The sequence below is a fragment of the Furipterus horrens genome, unplaced genomic scaffold, assembly GCF_987537825.1.
Source record: "Furipterus horrens unplaced genomic scaffold, mFurHor1.1.pri manual_scaffold_3, whole genome shotgun sequence".
Taxonomy (NCBI): domain Eukaryota; kingdom Metazoa; phylum Chordata; class Mammalia; order Chiroptera; family Furipteridae; genus Furipterus; species Furipterus horrens.
In genome coordinates, this window is record NW_028327173.1 from 44,259,350 (window position 1) to 44,279,140 (window position 19,791).

Below are 19,791 nucleotides of genomic sequence, written 5' to 3' on the forward strand. Positions count from 1 at the left end.
CCTGGTGATGAAGTTTCAGCTCCCATCTCCTCTGCTCCAATTAGCATGATGAGGAGTAGAATTAACCTAACCCACAAAGCATTGCCTGCCTGGATCCATCACTCCTCCTCACAGAGTCCACCCATGTGGGGACTGTCGTATACATCCCATCATCCTTCATGTGGCAGAACAAACTAAGAAGCCAAGTGGGGAGGCTGGGAATCTTTCCACTTCAAAGAACAAAATGCTGTAATCATTAGTGGGACCTAGAGGTTAACAACCTCTTTTGAAAAATTTATACTCTCAGTGCTGAAAGAGTTGATGACTTTCCAGAATTATCCTCTGCAGCACCTGACTTACTAAGCAGGATTTGGCCAGCCCCTAGCATCATCACTCTTTGTCACTAATAATTATATCTTAGTATCCCTTGAGTAATACATCTCTTTTGCATGTTATATATATTTTTAATTCTGTAGTGCTGTGCGTGCATTTTCAGCTGAGAAATGAGGAAATGATTCTAATTTGAGCCAGGAATTTAGCATTTACTGTGTACTAATTCTGCCTATTTTAACATCCACAGAAATGAAGATGCAGTCAATCAGATGGCTGTTACTCCCTTTCCATTACCATCAAGTTCTCCAACTTTCATCGAGGTAAGGCAGCTCCTAATTACCTTACAGTGAATATATTAAAGAGATTTGTCATTATTATTCTTTCCAAGTCTAGCTTTTTGATTTGCAGTATCTCATATCCCAACCTCATAGATTTATTAACTAGGGAATTTCCTTAGTTAAAATAAAAACTATTTGAAATATGATTATAAAGTAATATAAAACAATGTTAAGCACATTTGAACTTAACCATATGAGTATCGCCTTCCTCAAAGTTCCTTAAGGACTTTTTTCTAGACATATAACATTATTTGGATGGATAGGGGTTGATATTATAGAAAGTGTTTTTTTCTATAGTATTATTAGTTATGAATGTTCCCATCAAAACACCATTCCCTTGGAAATGAAGTTTTTATCATCAATATTTTTTCTCAGGTAAAAGAAAAGTACCTTTATAGTGACCAAGAAAAGTAACCTTTCATTAAATTATAAAGCTTCTGTGAGATCTAGCTTTTGTGTCTTAGAGTGGGCAAATGTATATTCCTGGTGTCAACATTTAGTTTGAGAGTACTGATTTTAGGTTTCCATTTGGTTTCCTTAGTTTTCTTTCTGTCAGGAATGACTTCTTTTTTAATTTAAATTATATTTTACTGTTTATGCTATTAGAGTTGTCTCAATTTTTCCAACTTTGCCCCCTTCCACCCAGACCTACCCCCTCCCTCAGGCAATCCCCACACCATTGTCCACATTCATGGGTCCTGCATATATGATCTTTGGCCACTCTATTCCCTACACTGTATTTTACATCCCCATGACTGTTCTGTAACAACCAATTTGTACTTCTTAATCCCTTGACCATTTTCACCAGTCCCCCCAACCCTGCCCCCATCAGGCACCATCAAAACATTCTCTGTATCTATGATTCTGATTCTGTTCTGCTTGTTCATTTGTTTTGTAGATTCAATTATTGATAGATATGTATTTATTGCCATTTTATTCATATTTTTGCTCTTCTTAAAGAGAACCCTTTAACACAGCAGTTCTCGACCTGTGGGTTGCGACCCCTTTGGGGGTCGAACGACCCTTTCACAGGGGTCGCCTAAGACCATCGGAAAACACATATATAATTACATATTGTTTTTGTGATTAATCACTATACTTTAATTGTGTTCAATTTGTAACAATGAAAATACATCCTGCCTATCAGATATTTACATTACGATTCATAACAGTAGCAAAATTACAGTTATGAAGTAGCAACAAAAATAATTTTATGGTTGGGGGTCACCACAACATGAGGAACTGTATTAAAGGGTTGCAGCATTAGGAAGATTGAGAACCACTGCTTTAACATGTCTTATAATACTGGTTTGGTGGTGATCAACTCCTTTAACTTGTTCTTATCTGTGAAGCTCTTAAACTGTCCTACCATTATACACTTGATCTTAGCTAAAAGGCCGAGAAGCGATATGTCCTACCATTATAAATGATAGCTTTGCTGGGTAGAGTAATCTTGGTTGTAGGTCCTTGTTTTTCATGATTTTGAATATTTCTTGCCAATCCCTTCTAGCCTGCAAAGTTTCTTTTGAGAAATCAACTGATAGTCTTATGGGAGTTCCCCTGTAGGTAATTAACTGCTTTTCTCTTGGTAACTAACTGCTTTTCTCTTGGTGCTTTTAAGACTCTCTCTTTGTCTTTAACCTCTGGCATTTTAATTATGATGTGTCTTGGTGTGGGCCTCTTTGGGTTCCTCTTGCTTGGGACTCTCTGCACTTCCTGGACTTGTATGTCTATTTCCTTCACCAAGTTAGGGGAGTTTTCTTGCATTATTTTTTCAAATAGGTTTCCAATTTCTTGCTCTCTCCTTTTCCTTCTGGCACCCCCATGATGCAAATGTTGTGCACTTGAAGTTGTCCCAGAGGCTCCTTACACTGTCCTCATTTTTTAAGATTCTTTTTTCTCCTTCCTGTTCTGATTGGGTGGTTTTTGCTCCCTTATATTCCAAATCTGTGATTTGATCGTCTTCTTTATCCACTCTGCTGTTGATTCCCTGTAAATTGTTCTTCATTTCAGTTAGTGTATCCTTCATTTCGAACTGGTTCTTTTGTATGGTTTCCATGTCCTTTTTTATCCTGTTTTAAGTTATCCCTGAGTTTATCTATTCTTTCCCTATGTTCATTGAGCATCCTTATAACCAGTGTTTTGAACTCTGCGTCTAGTAGATTGCTTGTCTCCATTTTGTTTATTTTTTTTCTGGAGTTTTGTTTTGTTCTTTCTTTTGGGCCATGGTTATTTGTCTCCTCATTTTGGCAGCCTCCCTGTGTATGTTTCTATGTATTATATAGAGCCGCCATGACTCTCTGGCTTGGTGGAGTGGCCTAATGTAGAACGTGTCCTGTAGGGTCCAGTGACACAGCCTCTCCTATGATCCAAGCTGTATATTCGAGGTGTGTCCACTGTTTGGGCTGTGTACACCCTCCTGTTGTAGTTTAGCCTTGATTGCTATTGGCAGGTTAATGGGAGGGATTTACCCAGGCCAATCAGCTGCAAGAACTCTCTATGATCACTGATCACCAACCTCGGACTACTGTAAAGGATCAGCTGAGTAGGGGCTGGCTTCACAAAGCAGGACTGACTTAAGCAGGGCTGTGGTGCCCACTGAGCCTGCTCCTTGACTGTGTTGCTCATACAAGAGGTTGGGTGGTGGTGCTCCAATGATGTCTGTAGATGTCCACTGGGTGCTCAGACTCTGGGGCCTCCTGGGAGGTAGAGGTTAAGATCAGCCACTGCCTGTGTTCTACAGATGGCTGCTACTTGTACTGGGTTTGGAGAAGCCCAAGCGCGGCACAGCTGTGAACCAAGGCCAAATAGTAATAGTGCCAGGCTGGGGCCACTTAGCAACAGGTACAGGGCTCACTAAGGCCAGATGCTGCTTGTTTGAGAGAATTGAAAAGCCACTGGAAATAACTTGGGTTGGCCCGAAAGTTTGGTGGGGTGGAACCTCAGGGAATCACCAGAGTGGTGCAAACAGTGTCAGCCACATTGGTGGAATCTCGGATATGACACCCACCTGCTGGCTTTGTGCAGGAAGGGCTAAGAAAAGGAATAGTGACTTCTGCCAGCACTTCTGCCCCCCTAGCTTCACCCTGATGCCAAACACTTCAGTTTCTCCCCGTGTGCCTCTGGTGCCTTTTAAGCTGCTGACCCAGCACTGGACCTTAGATGGAGTGAGTCCAAGTAAGTTCATATGTAGGTCCTTTAAGAAGAACTTCCTGGGATGCCAGAAGATTCTGTCTTCCACATCTTCAATTCCCTCCGGTTTTTATAGCCAGAAGTTATGGGGACTTATTTTCCTGGCACTGGAACCCTGTTCTGGGGGGCCTGTGTGGGGCTGGGTCCTTTCTCTCCTGAGATATCCCTCCTGATTTTTGTCTGTCACATGTGGGTGTGGGCCCATCCATCCCATTCCACATCTCTACCCCTCTTACCAGTCTCGATGTGGTTTCTTCTTGAATTCTGTAGTTGTAGGACTTCCATTCAGCTCAATTTCTGGTGGTTCTGAATAATGGTTATTCTGTAATTTAGTTGTAATTTTGATGTGGTTGTGTGAGACGGTGAGCAGAGTTTACCTACACCTCCATCTTGATCGTAAGTTTCAGGATTGACTTCTGATGTCAACTGTCCAGTAGTTTCTACTGCCTCCTGCTGAAAGGGCAGAAACTTATAAGGGGATAATTGGCTATAGAATCTACTATGTCAAGCACTATTTTACATGTGTTATCCCATGTCCCACTTACAACCAGACCTCTTAAAGTCAGTATTACTATTTCCACTTTATAGAAGAAGAAACTGGGGTACAGAGAGACTAAATAGCATACCCATATGCCCAGAGGCAGCATTAGCTTCCATATCTATATCTGTAGCTGTTTCCACCAAACCTTTATAGACTTGTAAAGAGTAAAGGAAGTAATGTATATAAAGCATGCAGTACAGCTCATGGCACAGAGTAAATGCTCATTTAATGTAAACTATTCTATTTATTCAAATATTTAAGTATATTTAACTCAGTTTTAAGTATATTATACAATATTAGCTGTTTTCTTTTTTTTTTAATTATGCTAATCACAGAAATTTTACTTACACATAACAGAATCAGTAATAAGTTAGGAAAATAACCTGATGTCATACACAATAAATTCATTGCTTTCTGAAAATTTAAAAGGCTGTTTTATTTTTAAATAAATAAACTTGTAATATGTATGAAATATAAATAATGCCGGTTTTAAGTTTTAAGAAGCTAATCGCAGTATTGAAATCAAATTTGAGTGTGCCATTATTTGGGTTTCATTTTCAAAAATATGTCACATTAGGTGCCTGATATAGAAATAAATCATACGTCCTTTTCTCTAAAGGGGTATGCTATGTGATGATTCTGTTGTACCATCACAATGAGTTATAAGATAAAGATAGTTTTTTTTTTTTACTCTCTGAAAGTTGTCCTCCAATAACTGCCTCCACAGATGAGTTTTGCCCCTTTAATGACCAGTATATGAAGCATATAGGTATACTCTGGTCCCCTGATCACTTCCTCATTTCTTCCCACTCACCCACGTGTCTCCTCTCATTATGTTTTTTCCCCTTGAAGCATTTTCTATTAAGTACTTAAGCCTAATTTGTATCTGATATATTGCTGAGAGAGTTAGCCAAATCATAACCAGATAAATGAAGTTTAGCCATATCCTTAATGGGTTGGACCTGACAATAATAGTTCAGCATAGTTGAATAGCACTTTTATTAAATACTAATGGGGTCTTATATTCATCTGTGTATTGAGCAAATATTTATTGAGCTCTTGTGATATGTCAGGGACTGTTCTAGACAACAAGGACATTGCAGGAAACAAAATCAGTGCACACCAGTGTGTACTGGTACAGTGTACAAAAGTGCTCATAGAACATTGAACAGAAGGCTAGATAGGATGTGGGTTCCTGTTTTAGCTCTACCAGTAACCTGTTGGGCATATGACCTTGGTACAGGCATTTTACCTCTCAAAGTCTGCCTTTTTCTGTAAAGCCAGGTTAATAGCCTCTGCTGCCTGTGTCAACAGGTAATTATGGGGATCAAGTACTAAATGTAGGTAAAAGAATTTTGTAATATGTACAGCTATAGGCATATATAAGGGGTTATTAGCATTCCTAGTGCAGTGCTTTTGTGATTGTAATATTGTTGGTGCAGCTGTATGACACAGTAATTGAGAACATAAGCTGGAAAGTCAGATCCAAGTCCTAATCTTTGTTCTGCTGTTTACTAGCACAGTGAACTTGAGCCAGTTTTGCTCCATAAGCGTGCATTTCCTCACATTTAAAAGGAGCTTACTAATAATAATGAATTGAATGAATTTGTTAGAAGTTAATAATGATTATAAAAATTTTACCATTATTCTTGGCACACAGGAAGAACTCATATTAGCTGTGATTATACTTACATTATTACACAGCCCTCTAGCAGGACTCTCAGGCTCCAGCAGCCTCCTTTTTTCAACAGTTACATACAGCACAGGATCTCTTTTCTTACCATAGTTACTGTGCTTGTCCTCTTGTTCAAATATCTTTAATGCTTCCTTCTTGCCTGTCGGACCAAATCTTCATTTCAGGGTTAGAACTGGGCTTTGCATTTACCTCCACAACCTCCACTAATCAGCCTTTTCTCATTAAATTGATGTCCCCGCACATCTGGTCCCTCCACCCCTATGTCTTTGTTTTTATTGTTTCATCTACCTGATTGCCTTCCTAGTTCTTCTTTATTAATTCTCAGCCACCAATTCCTTGAAGAATTGCTCTCTTGGAAGCCTCCTCCAACTTTTCTATGACTCGAAATGAATAAAATAATGTATAGAGAGTAGTAATAAGCATAGCACCTGAAATGTGCTGAAATGTGTGATGCTATTCTCACTACCAGCTTCATCTCACACCATTCCCTTCAGTAATCTTTACTCCCTTCACAGTTAAATAACACTCATGATTCCTTCAAAAGGTAAAATGTATCCTTTGTCGTTTGTGGGATATCATCCAGGCCTTAGAGAAAAAAGATCTATTTCCAAATGGCTTTATCAAGGATTCTGTTTCTTGTTCTTCCCTCATTTTCTTGATGTTTTAAGAAAATGTATGCTTTTGGAAGGTTAAACTTATTGTCTTCTGATCATTTGATCATTAGTGCCTGGCATATAATACTTGCTTGATAAATATTTGTGGGATAATTTAATGGCTGGAACCATGTTTTGGCTTTCCTACTGTACCCTTGATGCTTCATTTCAGTGTTTAATACCTCTTATTGATGCAATTTATTCTGCTGCTATTTACCAAATATCTACTTTGTAGAGCATACAAAGATTAATCGCAGATAGTCTCTACCCTCACAGCAATTAGAGTATGACAGGGGAAACATGGCACATGTATGACTACAACAAAGTGCCCTAAAAAATAAAGCTTTAGGAGGAGTTCACAGAAGATGAATGGTATTTCCTGGTAGGACAAGAGCTATTTCTGATCAATAAACTGCATTTTAAAATATGAACATGGTTGGATAAGAATGTGGGAATAGCACAAATAAAAACACAGACTAAGAAAAATAAGGGTGTGGAATAGAAGAGTATAAGGGTACATTGAAGGGAGTAATAGGAGTTGAGGTTGGAAAAATAAATTGAGGTCAAATGAAAGAGGCTTGAATTTAAGTCTCAAAGGGTCTGGATATCATGCATTAGGCACTTGGAACTGTTGAAGACCTGTGAACAATGAAATAGCCTGATCAGGGCTCTACTTTGGGTAAATTAGTGTAATTGTAACGTCAAAGACGTCTTCAAGTCAGAAACCCAATTAGGAAGTCACTGCTGCAGTGTCACGTCAAAGGTACTGAGGATTCAAGTAGACTTGAGTTGCATGATATTTATTCCATTTCTTGACAAGACAGGCTGGATGGATTTTTTAGAATATCTTTATAGAAGCAAAAAACTTGATTTTTCCTTTCTCTCAGGAGTTGTGCTTTTCTGAACACTAAGTGAGATAGAGCAGGCCTCATAAAGCATGCAGAGGTTGATTACCCAGAATGTGTCATTAGCATAATTTCCATTTTATCTTAATTGTGCACTGCCTTTCTGGGATTCTGAGTAGCCTAGAAAATATGCTTCTGATTGAGGGTAGAAGAAAGAAATTCAATTTGTCACATGTAGTAAACATGACTTTGCAGAAAGAAACATTTGTGAATTTAGGCTGGCAATGAGACTAATAAATCATTTTGTGGTTTTTGAAGAGAGTATTTGATTTAGGAAATATGGGGATGATAAAATTTAAACCAACATTTGTTTTATTTTATTTTTAAAGAACTTTCAATTATATCAGGGATGTATAGTTGATGGGGGCTTTTTGGTTTCTTTGTTTTTATAATTTATTTTGCTTAGTCAAATCTTAAATTAAAAGGAAAACAGTTGTATATTATAATATACTTCTTGTCCTGTTAAATGCAGAAAGAAGGTAGGGAACAACACTATGGAACATTTATCCTATTATAAGTGTTTTCCCAATGCATGAGAACATCCTTAACTAATTTAACTTTTATTGATAGCCTACTCTCAAATTAAATGTAAATTCCTGCTGTCAAGGTTTTCACTGTCTAGTTAGAAAACACTATAGACAAATGATGAGTATAAAAAAAATAAAGTAGTATTAAAAATAAAAGTTTATCATTACTTAATGTAGAAGATTTTGAAGGGGTCCAAGGGAGAAAGTGTTTAGAAGTTACTGAATATTTGTAAGAGACTTCTCGTGGGGATTGACTAACATTACTCATCAGTCTTGTCTTTTTTTTTTTTTTTTTTTTTTGGTGGTGGTGGTAAAGGCTGTGTTAAATGTATAACCATGAATCTTGCCTTTTTATTCATCTATAAAGCATAAATCACCATGGAATCCACTGATCGTGGTCTTCATGAGGAAAGGTCATTCTCCTTGAGTAGCCTAGGCTGAACAGCAGTGCCGGGCAGGTGGTTTGAAGATCAGCAAGGGAGGAAGGGGATACACAGCCAAAAGGATTAGCTTAATCATCCTGGGTGTCAGTGGGCCACCATCCATCAGCCAGATGGTCTTCACACCACCGCAATACAATTGTGCTTTGGAAATCATGCTTGCTGACCTATTTTCCCCTTCCCATCTCTGACTGATTCCTGTTTTCTAAGCTCCTGGTCAGCAGGGTATTTTGAACCATTCTATTCTCTGAACAGAACCCACATTATTTAGTTCTATGCCTCATTAAAGCCTGAAAACTTTTGTAAACTTTTGCTCTCCTAGGAAACTAAATGCTTTATTGCTAACCTCTCAATACCAACTTCTTTTTTACCTGACTTCACTATCCATCTATATTTTGACTTTAAACTCCTCTGCAGAGCCTTCCCAAACTGGTAACTGAAAACAAGAAAATCTTTAGAAAGGGCCCTGGGTACAGTTAAAAAGAACATTGACTTTGAAACGAGATAGCCCTAAGATAAATTTTAAAATGAATCAGACAAAGAAAATGAATGAGGTTCAGATTTCAGATTCAGGATCTTTCCGTCTCATCAGGGAGTTCAGTCCTGCACACACATAATTAAGATACAAATGAGACAATGACATGTGACATAAGTTCAGATAAAGTATTAGGTAAGTTAGAGGAAGAAATACTTTCAGCTAAGAAGGAAAGGATTTATTGAGTAAGTAGCATATTGTATATGTAAATAGTACTCTCTTTTGTTTTTATTCAAACATTAAAGCATATGTAGAAATTTGCAACCTAGATACTTTGCCCAGGTTTTCTTAAATTTTCTAAGTTGAAGCATCAAATAGCTGTTTTTCTCCCCCACTATAGTATTCATACTCTAAAACCAAGAAAATACATTGCTGAGAAATATAAGAGTAAAGATTTCTCTCATTTATTTAAATGTTTTCTTTCCCATACTCATACAGGGTTGTTATGGCGACCACATGGAACAGGGCATGGATTAGGATCCTGTCTCAGCAAAAGCTAGAAAAAAAAAATCAGCCTTAACCAGTGTTGTGCTAACAGAACTTTTACATGTTCACTCATTAATCTTCAAGGCAACCTAATAGGGTAGTATTTTTAATTCAATATTTTCTTTGTACCTTAAAAACAAGTACTCAGACTTGAAAGTAACTTGCAAAAAATCATGTAATTCTAAGAAGCAAAGTTAAGATTTGAATCCAGATCTGACCAATTCTAATGATCATGCTACTTTCTTGGATTTTTTAAAAAGATATTCCTCATAGCTCTCCTTTATTTTTTTTAAACCATGCAATAATACACACTAATTCTTCTGTAATCAAACAGTATAGAAATAACTAATGCATAATTCCCTGATTGCTCATCCTACTCCTCAAAAGCAATTAAAAAGAAAATTTGTTCTATATGCTTAGATATTTTCCCTGCTTCTATAATTTATTAAATTATTGCCCTAATTTACAGTCTTTTAATGGTGTGTGAAAATTCCTGTTTTTCTACACTATCAATACTGAATGTTCTCTTTCTATTTGCTTATCTATTTACTAGATGAAAGAATGCTACATCTGCTTTAATTTGCATTGTTTACATTGTAAGTGAGATAGGATCTCCCAAAATCAAAACTCTTTTCTCTATAAACAATCTTATTCAAATTTGTAGTAATCCCAGGATGGTGATGTTTTAAAATAAAAATCTAGATAAACACAAGATTCTTCATTTATCATCCTTATTCTCCCTTATGGGCCCTTAGAAGGTAAAGAAACTTCTACTTAATTAACTAGAACATTTAATGTCATAATTCAATTAAGGAGATACCTGATGTGTTTTGGAATTTTAATGAGTCTTATTACCATATGTCTCACTTATATTAAATAAATATTTTTAAGATTCTGCAGAAAAAAAATCATCAAGAAAACAAATACTCCATTTATTGGTTCAACCAGTATTTGTCAACTGTTTCCATGTGCCAGGCAGGGTGCTTAGGTACTTGAGTTTCAGAAATCAACAAGATAAATACAGTCTCTTAAATAGTTTAGCCTTGTACAGAAAATAAACAAATATCTCAGAAAGTTTTGGCTGGAGGGAACAAATAGCTAACTCTAAGTGGGTGAAACAATAAGTAAACTTATTAGCTCTCCTTAGAACGCTGCTAAGGATAAGGCGGAGCTTCAGGTTTGCTTGATCCAGTGGCCCAGGCCTTTCCATCTTGTCTTTGTTGTCATTCACAGTGTCGGCCTCGTCCCCAAACAGGTTTCCTCTTGGTTGTGGGATGGCTGGCTGTGACATTTTGAGCTTCATGCTTTCTTGTTTATTTGGGATGCATGGGGACTTCTTGTGGTTCTTTTAAGATCAAGAAAGGACTTTTCTAGAAGTCTCCAGCAAACCTCTCTTTGTGTCTCATTGCCTAAAACTGGATCATATACCTATTCCTGACAAAATCGTTCGCAAAAAGAATGGGTTTAACCTTAAGACAATCAGGCCTCTTGGAACAGAAAGTGGGGATCAGCTTTTTCTAAGGCATATCTGTGAGCAATAGAGGTAGGTACCTGGAATAAAAAGGGCCTTCTACTGGAAAGAAAGAAAATAGGAATAGCTTCTAGAGAGAAAACAATACCCACTACAAACAAAACAAACTATGATTGAGTGTGTGTACAGTTTAGGTCACTGTGAGTGAAGAATAACATCTTTGCCATTTTCTTTTTACTATCTCCTAGGATCAGAGTGGCACCGAACCTGTTAGTAGTGAGGAAGATGGCAATCTCGAAGTTGGTACTCAGCAACTGTCTGACAGTGAAAGCTCCAGATTGGTGAGAATCCTGGGTGGTTTTCATCCAGTGTCCTTTTTAGGGATATATGATTTATATTTTGTGCCATTTTGAAAAGGATCAACTGTTGTATTTTCTTCTCTAGGAATCTTAAACTCTGAAACAGGGAGCTATTCCATATACTGTACGGCTCCTTCACTCTAAAGAATAGCATATTCTCCCACTTTCTTCACACTTGGGTTGTGCTGTCTGGGACTAAAGAAGCAATCTCTCTTATAAGTCTTTTTAAATAATGGGTGTCTTTAAGCCTCAGACAAAGCATAGAAAGAGATGTTAAATTTATTCCATTGATTTGTAGGAAGATACACTTAATCGCACACAGGAGCTAGAGTATTAGGAAAGAGGCAGTTTTAGAGAACTCTTCCTCCTTATGTATCCTAATATTTGATATTTTCTTTTCTTTTTTAATTTTTCAAAGATTTATTTATCTTTAGAGAGAGTGGAAGGGAGGGAGACAGAGAGGGAGAGAAACATTGTTGTATGTGAGATTGGTTGCTTCTCACACGCCCCCAGCTGGGGGCCTGGCCTGCATCCCAGGCATGTGTCCTGACTGGGCATCGAACCAGCGACCAGCACTCAATCCACTGAGCCACACGAGCCAGGGAAATATTTTTCTTTAGTGTTGATTGAACTTCTGTGTACCGGGTATTTCCTGATTCTTGTGATGTAGGTGAAGATAACTCTTTTACACGTGAGGAAACTGAGGGATTAGAGATGTTAACTAACTTCCCAGAGGCCTCTCACTGAGATGTTGTACACCTGGAGGTTGGTCCCATTTGGTCTGACTCCCAGGCCTTTGGTCATAACCAACCTTTGTGTTTGGCATCCTAGCACTTCCATGGTTAGACGCCAAGTTGGAGAAGGAAATATGGGCTTTTTTTCTCTGTGTTTCAAAGTGCCTTTACAAATCTCAAAGAATTAGTCACTTAGGAGGGTCACCCTGGTTTTATGACAGCACAGATTTATTTATTTTACTTCAGGGAGTTTGAGAAATCATCTATTTATCTTCTTTCAACTTTCAGAAAATATACATTGGGACTGGCATAGATTCCATGTTCTAGAAAGTGAACTGGGTCTGTCAGGCTGAAGGGAAAGGACCTTTCAGCTAATGTGGAAATTATAATGGACCATTCTTGGACAAACCTTACATGGGACCTGAGAACCCTAGCATCAAGAATACTGGGACTTAAAAAAAAAAAGAATACTGGGACTAATAGGTTATGACCATTGTTCTTGAACAAGATGTTCTGAGGTTACACTGTTCCCTTTCTGAAAGATAAACTATATATTTGAATTAAAGAGGAATGAGTAACATTAACAAATTTCAAACTCAAAGCTCCTTCATTTACAAATACTATTAACTTCTTCTTGGTGATATAGCTCCATAGATGGGTTAAGGAAAAGTCTTTTAAAGCAACAGCACTTTGTGGGATTTTTTGGGGGGGGTGGGTTTGTAAATAAGGGACCCCCAATTTCATCCACAGTGGTAATGGTAAAAAGGGTGAGAACACTCTCTCACTTGCTAGAAGAGTCTGGTAGGCCCCAAGAGGCTCCCTTGTAGACTGCAGGCAAAGCTGTCCATCATTCACACCCTGTTCCTAAAAATGCCATGCCAGTGACGGGACTGCAAGTCTCAAGACAGTTGAAGAGCCCCACCCTCAGTCAGAGCACCTGCAGGGCTGAGGGTAACTTACATGTTGTTTCGTACTGCATTTCACCAAGAATAAGAGCCTTCCCCAAACCCTCTGACTTGTGTCTTTCTTTCTCCACCTCCGTCTGTTTTTGGTGCACTTCGGTTTCTTTCTCACTGTTTCCAGTAGCACCTATGCTCGGTCTAGTTGACTGAAGAAAGATAGCCTGAATTTGAGCAACTTTTATAGCATAAACATAGTTGGCCGAGCATAAAGTATTGGTTAATTTCTTGATTTCACCAAGCCTTGGTGTCCTCACCTGAAGAATCACAGTAATCAGAATGTTATAAAGAAACAACAGTAATCAGAATGTTGTGAAGAAACAGCATAGTAGAGTATAAGGCAAATAGTGTTCAGTAAATTCATTCATTAATTCAACAAATGATTTGCCTGATGTCACTATGCTCCAGGCACTGGAGAGACAACAGTGAACAAAAGGTACAAAAATGGCTGCCCTCGTGGGGACTCATTCTAGAGTAGGCCGGGAGAGGGAAGATAGATGATACATAAAGCAGCAAAATATTAGATTGAATTATATGTAATTGCTGTTTTTGTAGGTAAAAATTTCATATATCTAACATATTTATTAGCATTGCCTTGTTACAAAGTATTAGTAGTTTATCGTCACAAGGCATCATGTGATTGTCTCTGATATGATTGGTGCAAGCTCCCTTGCACTGTGCCTCTCCTAGGAATGTTGCTGGATGCTCTTTTTACATTAGTTTATGTCAAGATATTTGGCAGCAGTAAGTGCTAACGCTCTAACATCACTTGCTTGCTTCCTGTGGGGGCGTGTGTCTCAGTAAGCACCGTGCTGGCTTCAGGCGGCATGACCAGGAGAAAAACCCAGGCCTTGCTCCTAAGCAGCTTACGCTCTAGCATCAGTGAGAACTACAGAATTTCAATCTGGAAAATCAAACCAGGCAGAAGTGTATTAGAGAGAGAGAAAAAAACCCCACAATGTTACTGAAGTTTAAAAATGGAAGGAAAACCATCTCATTCAGGGATTAATGAGGGTTTCATAGAATTATGGCCTTTAAGCTGAACCTTTAAAGATGAAAAGGTAATTGACTGCTGACGCTGGGCAAATAAGAGGTTTACCAGGTGTGGGTTAGGGGAGTAGCGAGTAGTTGGACTTTTGTAGGACAACAATGGGCAGTGGAATCTGAACAGTAGAATCACAGAGCTGAAGAGACTGTATGCTGTGGATTATAGATTCATTTATCCATCTTTGTATGCTCCATGTTCCATAAATGTCTCTATAACTAGATGGATATATGTATGCACAAGGTGCTACCTATAAGAAACTATGTTCCAGAGAGCTATTAAGTTAATTCTCCAACATTACCTATTTCAGAGCTAAGACTAAGCCATGGGTCCACACACATCCCAGTGCAATTTCACTGGGTTGTGAAATTTTGTGGTTGGCATTGGTTCATAGCTCAGAAGTCCCTGGATTCACAGCCAAGAAATAATAACTTTGTTTATTCATAATAAAATAAGTAGATATTAGATGGCTCTAAAATGTTTTTAAAGGAAGAGAAACTTGTTTTTAGGCAACTAATCAGATGAGGGTTTGTGAAGCATAGATTCTAGTTGTGAGAGATGAAAGGTAGGGAACTCTCTGGAATCTATTTCAGAAGTCTAGATGAGAGCCTCTTAAGACTATTTTTCAAGCATTTTGAAGGGAACTTTTAAGAAAACTATTTGCACAGAACCTTGCAATCTGTGAAACAAAATCTCATCTATTATCTCATTAGCTTAATTTTTTTAATATCTAAATTTTTTCTACAATGGTATTTTGTTTGACCTTATGCAATTTTATCCCCCAAATAAAACTATAAAAAGCAGGGCAAGAATTATTTATCCCAGGCTTACAGGTGAGACCTTAATCTTCTTTTTAAAATATGGAATGCTTCATGAATTTGCATGTCATGCTTGTACAGGCCCATGCTAATCTTCTCTGTATCATTCCAGTTTTACTACATGTGCTGCTGAAGTGAGCACAGAGACTTTAATTTCTCTCTAAAGATCACAAAACTAGAAATTGGAAGAACTAGGGCTCATCCTAAAGGGTCCTTGACTCCCTGGTATCTTGACATAGAAGATCATGAACGTGTAAAATAATTATTTTAGTCTTTCGGTATAAACCTATGTTTTTATCATATTGGGAATATCTGTGTTCATGGAATATACTCTTTGAGGCAGTGTAACTAAATTATTAAGTGTGCAGCCCTGGCTGGTGTGGCTCAGTGGATTGAGCACCAGCCTGCAAACCAAAGGGTCACCAGTTCGATTCCTAGTCAGGACACATGCCTGGTTTGTTGGCCAGGTTCCCTGATTGGGGGTGTGCAAGAGGCAACTGGTCGATGTAGCTCTCACACATCAATGTTTCTCTTTCTTTCTCTCTCCCTTCCTTCCCTGCTCTCTAAAAATAAATTTTAAAAAATATGTTTTTTAAGTTAAATTTTTTTTTTAAAGGAATACAAACATTGTAGCCAGACTACTTGGATTCAGATCCTGGTTTTATCATTTATTAGCAATATATCCTTAGGCAGATAACTTAATCTCCCTATTCCTCAATATTTGCATCTATAAAATTGGGGAAAGAAAGGGTCATTGTGAGAAGGAGTTAGTAACTATAAATTACCATATAGAACCATGCCAAACTACACTTGAATCACTGTATAAGTGTAAATTGTTGTTGTTATTGATGATGATGTTATTCTGATTAAAACATTAAGAGTTAGCCATATAAAGAAGAGCTGTTCTAAGTGAACCATTAAGGTGTACTTTGGAAAATTGAAGTGAATTTTTCAGCCCCCAGAATGTAATTGCTTCTAATAATAGACAGCATTTATTGAATACCTATGTGCCAGACATTATTCTAAGTTCATTTACATAACAGTCCTATGAGGTTAGTACTAATATTATTTCCATTTAAGATGTGAGGAAACTGAGGCATTGAAATGTTAAATAAATTGCTTCAATCACCCAGTGCAGCCTCAATGCAGGTTCCATGCACTTTGAGGCTGGAGGCTGCACTTTAAACCATTCTGTACTACTGCCTCTTAGAGAGATACAGACATAGAACAAAAGCCAAGTCAATGGACAACAAGAAATTAAACTGAAACTGAACTTGGTGACTTTCATTCCCTTTGGTCTAAACCTTGAACTCCCAACATAGAAAACTGTGGCATAGAACCAGATAGCTAAAGATACTGAAATGTAACTTTTACAATACGGTGGTGAGTTAAGTAGTACAGACCTCTAAAAAGATGTATCATACAAAGCAGGAAACTAAAAAGTTTTTGAGAAGCTAAGCTGTGCCAGGCAGTTTCATGCTGATTATCCTTTTTAACACAGTGATGGCCATATTATAAGCCCTACTTCACTGATAAAGTTCTGAGGCTAAGAGATGGCAAGTCTGTTCCTAAGGTGCCACAGCTGGTAGGTGGCGTGGCTGGGACCCAACCCCAGTTCTCTTTGCCTCTGAAGCCCATCTTCTCTTCACTACGTAGTTCACATAGACAGCTTTCCTTGAAATATCAGAAATATCACTGTGATCTATTTGTTCAAATAGCAAATTCTAATTGAGTATCTCTTCTATGTCAGACAGTGCTGTGTGCAGAGGATTCAGTGATGAGCAAAACTACCAGAGCTTCTTAAAGGGCTTGAAATATTCCAGGGCAAGTGTTCACATCCTCTTGCTGCCTTTAGAAGCTCAATAGTTAGGTTGGAAGAAAGGAGAGAAGGAAAAGAAGAGATAGTGCTGTTTTTTCTTTCTTTTTTTTAAAGATTTTATTTATTTATTTTTAGAGAGAGGGGAGAGGAGGAGGAGAGAAAGAGAGAGAAACATCAATGTGGGAGAGAAACATCCATGGGTTGCCTCTTGTATACGCCCCCATAACCAGGGCATGTGCCCTAACCCAGAGTCAGATCAAACCAAACCTGTGACCTTTTGCTTTGTGGGATGACACCCAACCAACTGAGCCACACCGGTCAGAGCAGTGCTGCTTTTTGTTTTGTTTTGTTTTGTTTAAATAAGTAGCTCTGATCTCTATTCTTGCTACCACCTGGATCTCTAACCCTGTCCAATTCTATAATTTTCTGCTTTGATGGAAAGCCAGTTTATGGTTTCCTTTCTTCTTATTCATCTCTTTCTATGCTGTTATAGATACTAATAGTCAGTAAGGACAACTCAACTAAAAATCGGGTAAAGATCTCAATAGGCATTCTCTGAAGATATACAAAGAGCCAATAAGCACATGAAAAGGTAATCAACCCATTACCCATTAGAGAAATGCACATCAAAACCATAATGAGGTAATACTTCACACCTACTAGGATGGCTCTAAAAAATTATAATAATAATAGGTACTGGCAAGGACCTGGAGAAATTTGACCTCTTATCTTGCTGGTAGGAATTTAAAGTGGTACAGCCTGGTGGCAATGCAGACTGGTGCAGCCACTATGGAGAACAGTATGGAATTACCTCAAAAGATTAAAAATGGAACTGCCTTTTGAACCAATGACTCCACTACTAGGATTATACCCGAAGAATCTTGAAACCCCAATTCAAAAGAACTTATGCACCCCTATGTTCATTGCAGCACTGTTTACAATAGCTAAGTGCTGGAAACAACCTAAGTGCCCATCTGTAGATGAGTGGATCAAAAAACTGTGGTACATTTACACAATGGAATACTATGTAGCAGAAAGAAAGAAGGAACTCCTGCCATTTGCAACAACATGGATGGAACTAGAGAGAATTATGCTTAGTGAAATAAGCCAGGCAAAGAAAGAAAAATACCATATGATATCACCTAATACAGGAAACTAAAGAACAACACAAACAAAGGAACTAAATAGAACAAAGAGCAGAATAGCAGTCAATAGGGGGGAGGGGAGAGGGAGAGAAGGGGGATAAGTAAGGGAGGGGTTTAGTCAAAGAACCTGCATAAAAGACTCATGGACATGGACAACGGGGAGGGATATGATTGCGGGAGAGGGGGTGGGTTGGGTGGGGGAGAGAAATTGGGGGAAAAGGGGACAACTGTAATTGAAAAACCAAAATAAAAAAATTAAAAAAAAAATAAAATAAAATAAAAATAAAATAAAAATAAAGTGGTACAGCCAGTTTGGAAAACAGTATGCAGTATTATTTGTTGGCTAATCACTATGTACCTGACACTGTAGAAGACACTTTATTATCTCACTTATTCTGAAAAAAAACAACAGCAGCAGCAGTAGTAGTAGTAGTAGTAGTAGTAGTAGTAGTAATAGTAATAGTAATATCATCCATCATTTATTGAGCACTTATTTGCTAGGAACTGAACAGAGTATATTATCTTCATCCTCCTCATAATGAAGCATTATTATTATCTTCATTTTGCATATGAAGGACCTGAGTATTCCAAAAGTTAATTCACTTGCCCAAAGCCTTAGGGGCAGTAAGTGCACGGGGAGGATTTGAAGACTTATATAAGTTTGACCCACATGCCTGATCATGCCACACTGCCACTGCTAGAGATAGTTGGTAGCAAACCATAGAAAAGCTAAACTTTAGGGAAGTCTAATTTGTCATAGAACACATAACCTGTATGTAGAAGAACCAAGATGTGAACCACTGTCAGACTCCAAAATCCAACCTTTCTCCTCTATGTGGATAATACTAATGAGTTATTCATTTGACCCATGTGGATCCACAACAGTTTTGATTGATCTGCAGGAAATGTGAGAAATAATAACCACATAGAGAGTTTAATTTGAAGGACTGCTCTTTAAGACTGTGCCCTACCTGAATTTCTAGTGTTGAAATGGCTCTTCCCATATGACATTATGGTAATAATATATGTTGTTAAATGGGAGGAAAGGACTTTAACAGGTTGGACCCTCTGAAATCACTGATATTTGACAATTTCTTTGACTTACAAAATGGCAAATTCATGTATTCCAACCTGATATTTCTTTGGTTTCAATTACCTGGCAAAAAAGGTAACTCTATGTCCTCAAAGTTATTTTGAAAATGTTCCTGGTCTGTGAAATTCCAAGGTCTAAGAAAAATCTATTTGTTTCATATGGTGTTACTGGACTCAAGTGTTTTGCAAATGGTAAGATGAAAACTGGCAAGAAGAAAGATTAGTGGAAGCTGACTCTGATTTTAAACCTTGATAAGTGGGGGCTTGATATTGTCACTAATTTTAAAAAGAACATGAGAGAAAACAAATTTGTGGGAGAAGATAATGAGCTCATTGTGGAATTTTAACCTCTAAAGGAATAACATGCCATGTGATTTCTCATACAGACAGGTTCACTTTATCAATTTGCTTACAAATTCTTCCCAGGTTTTTTTAAAATGCTGGCGTCCAAGTTTGGAAAATAGTTTAAAATGAGTTTCTAATGACTATAGGCTTTGTGTTAGGTCTTCCAGGCTGGAATTCTCAGGTGTATGTCCTGCTTATTTTTAAAGCAAGTTCCAGAACTGTGTGCTCAAAATCCATTATTACCCCCAATTTGTACTACATCAAGAACTGCGCAATTTCTGGAAGCAGATGTCACTGTGTGAATCTTATTTTCTGTTTCACATCCAGTATGAAAACTGCATTTATAGCCAGAGTCCAGGGAATTCCCGTAAGAAGCAGG

The 19,791-nt window shown here is 37.8% G+C and overlaps 1 protein-coding gene and 1 non-coding gene across 2 annotated transcripts in view; one reads left to right on the forward strand and one right to left on the reverse strand.

The window, feature by feature from the left end:
* PATJ (PATJ crumbs cell polarity complex component) overlaps positions 1-19,791 on the forward strand; it is a 319,938-nt gene that overhangs the window by 208,589 nt on the left and 91,558 nt on the right. Inside the window, exons 30-31 of the mRNA XM_090269550.1 lie at positions 560-632; positions 11,345-11,437. Coding sequence (XP_090125676.1) covers positions 560-632; positions 11,345-11,437 — 166 coding nt within the window. The remainder of the gene's footprint in view (positions 1-559; positions 633-11,344; positions 11,438-19,791) is intronic.
* On the reverse strand, positions 15,048-15,153 carry LOC150015003 (U6 spliceosomal RNA). The gene has a single exon (XR_016510172.1). It is a non-coding gene; the product is annotated as a U6 spliceosomal RNA (small nuclear RNA).